The following is a 7300-nucleotide window of genomic DNA, read 5'->3' on the forward strand; positions in this document are numbered from 1 at the left end:
TAGTTTTTGGATGAATCTGATACTTGGATTCAGGGGTGAAGAGGAAGTCGAAATTTTGTATAGTACTGCATTTGTATATGAGTGTATAAAGACTTCCTATAATTTTGTATAATATTATATATTGGGTGTATAATATTATATATCAAGTTTTTAAATATTGTTGTAAGAAAAAATAATCAGAGTTTTGTATATTATTGTTTATTGATGTATAAGAGGTTTGATTTGCAGCTTCCAAAAAAGGAATAATTTTGGGCAAAAGTACCTTACAATGCTCAATATATAATAGGTACTGAGAGCAGCAACGTTACATTGAATAGTGCAAAAGCAACTCAAATTTCCAAAAAATTTGTCACATACAATTGATGGACTTAATTAATACAATTACTTGCCAAGTCAAAGTTTATTTCTCTATTTCATTTGCTGGCTCCCCTCCCCACATTTTAATCCTTGCTGCTGCAATAGAAGCCTGCATTTTTCATACTTTGTGTTACAAAACTTTGATAGATAGTGAAGAAGCCCAATAAATATCAATGTCCAGTATGACTTTGTAAAATTTTCATGGGGTATCTAAATTTTTAATTTTTTTGCATGTTTACCACCTATCGACCAACTTCAGACATTTGATGTCAAAGAAATAATCTAAAGTTTCATATGGTCGAAGTTCTGATATTCTATCTGAAGTTGAGGCATAAATGATTGAACTTCAATCATATGAGACAAACTGACTGAACTTCAACCATATATGGCTAAAGTTCAGACAAAAAAGACTAAACTTCAATCATATATCCCTAGGGTTCACGCAAAATGTCTGAACTATATATATCTGAAGTTATAAACTCAGGCATAACTTAAAAAATGGCGCTAAAATTGGATATATATGCACTTCAGCCTGCCTAAAACTTATGTAAGAAGACCATTAAATCTATTGTTGAAATAAAGTTTTTGCACTATAAGTTTGTTTTCTCAATACTTATTGTACTAGGGCAATTTTTATGAGTTTGGGGAGGGGGAAGGGACCTAAGACAACTCAATTACAAGGGACGGATGATTTAATTTATATACATCAACAATATAATTATTACTATGTACATTCTATTATAACAAGTAATTACTTACCTCTTTGTTCCAATTGGTTTTGTAAACTATCCAAAAGAGTACAAATGTCTGAATTACAGTTCCACTAACCATTCCATACCAAATTCCCTAACATCATAAACAAAATTAGTAAGTACTTAAATAATAGGTTAATTAAATATTAAAAGGTTTACTTTACGTATACAAAATTGAAATGTTGCACTTACTTGGACACCCATGTTGAATTTATAGCCAAGAATTAAACCCAATGGAATACCAAACAAATAGTAACAAGCAATATTGACATAAGCAACCAAAGCTTGCCATCCAGCTCCAATAGCAACACCAGATAGAGCTGGTTGAATATTGTTAACCACAATGCAAAATACTAGTAATGGTGTCAATTCATAAACAAGACGCTTAACTGATTCACTCTCCGCGAATAAGCTAGGGTATTGACTTCGAAAGACCAGTAGAAACACCGATAAGAGAAGCCCAATTAAGAATGAAGAGAACACAACCACCACCACTGAAAATTTAGCCGTTCTTGGATGAGCTGCCCCGAGTTCATTTGACACTCTAACACTGAAACATATTTTATCTCATCATGTTAGATGTATGTATAAGAGACCCACTATGGGGTCGTTTCGTAGCTGGTTAGAGTTATGCAGCTATTAGTTATTCATATATTAGTTATTTCAACTTCCCTCATAGCTTATACATGTAGTTATGTGAGTTTCTAAGTCGTCAACCAAACGTCATATAAGTTATATGGAAATTAATACATGAATAACTTATTTCTTATCCAGCTACCAAACAACTTCGATACATAATTAATATAGTCATTTTGGATTTGTAACGAACCTTATAGCTGCATTGCAACCAATAGCTGCCATAACTGCCCATCCTAGTATGTTCATGCTGCAATTCCACAATTTCTTTAGACAAACATGAACTAGAAATGTGCATATTTTGGGGTCTAGAGCCTTGGTAAATACTTTTTTTACCTATTATCCTAAAATTTGCATCATATTAATTAATTTAACTTTTGAAGTAAAAAATAAAAAAATAAAATAAAAATGGATATCGGTTAACTAGAAACACAAGGTGTAAATAAAATTGTATACTAAAACCTTACTAATCCTAGATTACAAAATATTGAAGGGGCAATAGTGATATTCTTGCATCGAAAATAAATTATTGATTTGTTTAGACTAACGTTAGCTGTGTTTTTTAAAGTTGATTTGTTTAATTCTGAGTTTGTCCAATTATTACTTTCTTGGAGTATAGTATTCCCTCCGTTCTTCAAATACTTGTCTTATTTTGTTTTACACATTCCTTAAAAAATATTAACTAGAGAGTAATTTGATTAAATTATTCTTATTTATTACTTCTTTCTATTTAATATAAAAATAATATTTCTCTCTTTTGCACTATATTAGCATCTCTTCATAGTTATGGTACTAGAAACAAAAGTTTTTTTCATTACAAATAAATGGTAAAATATTTTCACTTAACCAGTTTATTAGAAAAATACACGGTAAATAATATTTTTTTTACTGAAATAGTGAACACTTCAATCTTTCCATACATAATTAAATAATAGTGGGAAAATATTGACTTTTTAATAGTAGGTAAAAATAGAAACAAACAACTAATTATATTAATTTTCTAAAATGATCAAATACTATACTTTTTAACAAGGATAACAAGAATTTAGAAACGTCCAATACAATTAATTAATGCAACTACTTTCCCAATAACCTTTGCATATTGACATTTTAAATTTATATTTCATGTGAATGGTTGGTATATACAAGTTATAAAATTAGGTATATTAAATTTATTCTCCGTTGCCGTATCAAAGTTTGTTTTTGCCTTTTAACACTAGTTAGCAGTAAAAGGCAGACTCTGCTGAAAATGATACATTATTATATTGGAGTAAATAATTCATAAAGGGTAGGGTATTAGTATAATTATTACATTCTTAATCTCTAAATTACTTTACACCTACTCCAAATGTTAAGGGACAAAATGTGGGACTGTCAAACAATAATTTATCGTCTAATCTAGCTATTCACTATATAATAGAATAAGTGTGAGAAATAAGTATTGAAAACGTTTTTAAATTTGGTGTAAATTATTAGTTTTATTTTTAAAATTATGGTATAATACATAAACATGTTATTCAATTTGGCTTTAGTTTACATTTATGTCCTCCAACTTTAGGTGTGCACAAGTAGACACTTCAACTAGTACTATAAAATTGAACAAGTAGACACCCGTGTCCTACATGACATAATTCACGTAGAACGCCATTAAGACACAAAATTGTCATGTAGAATGCAATATAGGGTCAATGGGTCTATTTGTTCAATTTTATATAAGTTTAAATATCTACTTGTGCGCACGCAAAGTTAAAAGTCATAATTGTCACTTGAAGTCAAGTTAATGATCATGTTTATGTATTATGCCCAAAAAATTTGACAGCTTTGAAAAAACCCTTCTACTTGACTAACTAAAATTAAATAGACCCCCAATCTTATCACATGGGTGAAATACATCCCTAAAAATCTCACGCTCCTACAAGAGTTTCATGAGACCACTTGTTATGCCATGTAGCAGTCAGGAGTGTATTAAATCTCAATTAGTCAAGTAAAAAAGTATTTTAAAATTGTCAATAATTTAAAAACAAAACTAACGATTCACATCAAATTCAGGAACGTTTTCAATACTTCACTCTACAAATAAACTAGAAGCAAAAGGAAAAAGACAAATATAGTACTATAAAATACTACTCCTAACAAATAGCAATAATGGTAATGAATAAATAATTATTATAAAGGGCTCAACTTAGACAAAAGTAAATAATGGTAGCCAATAAAGGGCTCAACTTTTAGACAAATGTAATTTGTGTTCACTCACCAAATGGACAAGGCACCAACAGCGACTTCTGCGTTCTTCAAATAGCCAGCGAACAGGACTAACGCCATAAAGTACCAAGTCTCCAAGCTGCATAAACATATATATATATATTTATTATTTTAACTTTTTCTTTGGTTTCTCATCCCGTGTCTAGTATTTAGATTGGAATTCGACTTAATTTAGATTTGTACTGAAAAATTTCACATTCGGTGGTAAAATACTTCATAACAAAGGTGGCACTATATTCAGGAAGACTCAAATTTGAAACTTTAATTAAGAATGAAGAAGTACTTATCGCTCCACCACAACCCTTATTGATATATATATATATATTACTCTAATTGCGACATCAACAAAGCAATAATAATTACACTTATCAAAAATAGTTAACGACTTAGACCAAAAGTCTCAAAGGTACTGCTGATGATATTATCTTATTTGATCTTTTTAAAAAATAGTATACTTTTCGTGTTAGGAAATAATAAATAAATTTATGGTAGATTGATTTCTTGCATAATTGCTCTTGTCATTCTCAAAGATTATAAAATTTTCAAAAAGAAAGATCCCCAAATATTTAACAAATTTGGACTCTAATATGTGTCTTGGTCTTATATGTGTATCAACTATGTATATGGTTTTTAGCCTTCTCTTTCATAAGGGTATTTAATAAAAAAGTTGGTTTTATAAGTTTAAGATGGAATATTTTATTTGAAATAGGAATAAAGTCTGCATACAGTACTCTATCATTTTTAAACTCGACTTATTGAGATTATACTGAATATGTCATAAGCAAGCAGAACAAAGACAGAGAAAACGAAATGTTGATTAATTTACTAACCATAGCATGACAGCAGAGGCAAGAGATAACCTAACAAAGCCCCACAGATTAACAAAAGCCTTCCATGAGAAACCTGACCATGCTTGTCCACAAGTACCACTAAATACATATAACATTTGCGCCACCACTATGAACCACCACGATGAGTTGAGCACCACCGCGGCACCGACAAGTCCCCACCCCAACTTCAACATAAGCAACCAGCTAAAAAATGTATGAAAAACCAAAGCTATTGCTGCAATCCATGCCATCACCATAATCTTGCTTTGTGACTAAAAATCACCAAAATATCAAATGTTCAACACATTAAGTTTATAGTATTAAATTTAAATCGTGAATTCGTCTCTGTTACCTGTAAGAATTTGGCTATTGGAAAATTCATAGCATATGCAAATAATTGAGGAATCATATATAAAGCCATTTTTCCTGCTTCCCTTGATATATCCTCTGTTTGTCCAATTAATCTCAAAAATTGGGCAGCAAAAATATAAAGAAACATTAAGATTACTGCTGTTGAATTGAGAATAACCCATGATCTTTGCATGTATACACCTAACATGTCAATTTGTCCTGCTCCAAATGCTTGTCCACATAGTGTTTCTAGTGCACTTCCCATACCCAACTGTCCATACAAAACAAAACAAAAAAAAATTGAATAGATTTCAGGGTGTAACTCAATTTGAAAAGCTAATTCTTGAGGTAAAGATTTCTAAAGGCGGGAATAACTCATAACGAACTAATCTAGGGCTTAACACCTTGCACACCGAGGATTAAATATCTAGTACATGATGACAGCTAATTCTAATAGCTTTGGTTCAAATATTATATATATCTTAAAAAATTATTTAATATGTACGAATTATTAATTTAAAATAAATACATAAATTTTAAACACTGATTCCGCATTCACAACATGATATGAGGCGCCTAACATGATAAACTATGTGAGGTCCATGAAATTATAGTCAATATCTGCCTTTCAAGTAAGTTCTAAGCCACTGGCATATAATACAAAAATAAGGTTTTAAGATAATAATACAATTTTTTTTTGTATTTTTATTTAGAAAACTACAAAGTGTAGTTATCTATTAAAACAACAAGATATACAAAGCAATAGTTATTTCTATATGAAAGAGGTAAAAAGGGAATCTCTCAAGAATAAGGACAATATATCTTATTATTATAATATAATAAAATAATTATGTATTCTTGATCCATCTTGAAATTCATTGAAAAAATCAATAACCTAAAAAAATAAAAAGTTCAAAACTCATAAATTTTAAATACTGAATTTTTCGATATTGGGGAGGCCTAACATGATAAACTCTGTGAGGTGAGGTCCAGAGTGAGATGAAATTAATTATCAATCTCTTTCCTCTCAACTAACTTTCTTTTTTCAACAACTAATATTTAAGATGAACAAAATATTCCAATAATTATGAGATGTAACAATGACTACACACATCAATCACCAGAAAAATATATGATGAAAAATAGATTCTTACTGAAATAATTGATAACTTATAAAGAAAACATAACATTTTTTTTTCCTTTTCTCACCGATTCAATAGCACCTGAACATTTTTCAATGAGAATTACGTACCATGACACCAAAAGAGAAACCAGCAATGACAGAATTTTCAACAGAAACAGCAGCAAGTTCAAGAGTGCCAAGATGACCAGCAAATGTTTGAGTAACAGCACCAAGAGAGTACTGACAAATTGAGGTGAAAATAGCTGGACCAGCAAGGTACCATAATTTTTTAGATTCAACAGTAAACTCTCTAAAGAAATCTTGAATTCCAGTGATAGGTGGAATATCATCAGCATCAGCAACAAATGAAGAACCAAAAGAATTTCTTATGAGACTATTATTATTATCAAGATCAGATGTACTGATTTCTGTTTGTGAAAGAAGAGGTTCATTTTGCTTAGAGTTGTGGTCTTCCATTGAAAGGATGAAATAAAACAAAGTGATTTGTTGTATGGGTATATATATAGAGAGAGATATACACCTCTAAGGATGAGTAATTAATTCTATGAATTTTCTTAACTTATATGACACTATATATCTTTTTGTATTATTTGTTTCCTATCTTACACTTTTATTATTTTAAAAAGATTTATTTTATATTTATGTGTGTGCATTATAGCAAAAACAATTTTTAGCGATAATAAATATACACATTAGCAAAGAGTGTTAAAGCTTTTACCAATATTAGTTAATCGTCATTGGATCCAATCTCGCTATAGGCTTTAACGACATTTATAAAGAGTGTGAATTTCCACTAAAAATACATATTTGGTGGCAATTAAGTTATTGTTATTAAATATCATTTTTGGTGTAGTGGTGTGGATATATATATATATGTGTGTGTGTGTGTAATTTGTCCAACCCGTTCATAATTTTATGAATTGAGTTCAAGATAATTTGAATTGGGTTCAATCTCAAATCATTTAAGT

At 29.9% G+C, this 7300-nt stretch overlaps 1 protein-coding gene across 1 annotated transcript; it reads right to left on the bottom strand.

The window, feature by feature from the left end:
- Positions 1–240: 240 nt before the first annotated feature.
- On the bottom strand, positions 241–6855 carry LOC125867769 (protein DETOXIFICATION 29-like). Its single transcript, XM_049548347.1, has 8 exons — positions 6441–6855; positions 5190–5459; positions 4838–5109; positions 4000–4086; positions 1939–1995; positions 1302–1659; positions 1117–1203; positions 241–466 (listed from the first exon to the last, which is right to left on the bottom strand). The coding sequence occupies exons 1-8, from the start codon at positions 6786–6788 to the stop codon at positions 401–403; spliced, it is 1545 nt and encodes a 514-aa protein (XP_049404304.1). The 5' UTR covers positions 6789–6855; the 3' UTR covers positions 241–400.
- Between the last annotated feature and the right edge of the window lie 445 nt (positions 6856–7300).

This window comes from Solanum stenotomum, chromosome 6 (assembly GCF_019186545.1).
Source record: "Solanum stenotomum isolate F172 chromosome 6, ASM1918654v1, whole genome shotgun sequence".
Lineage (NCBI taxonomy): Eukaryota > Viridiplantae > Streptophyta > Magnoliopsida > Solanales > Solanaceae > Solanum > Solanum stenotomum.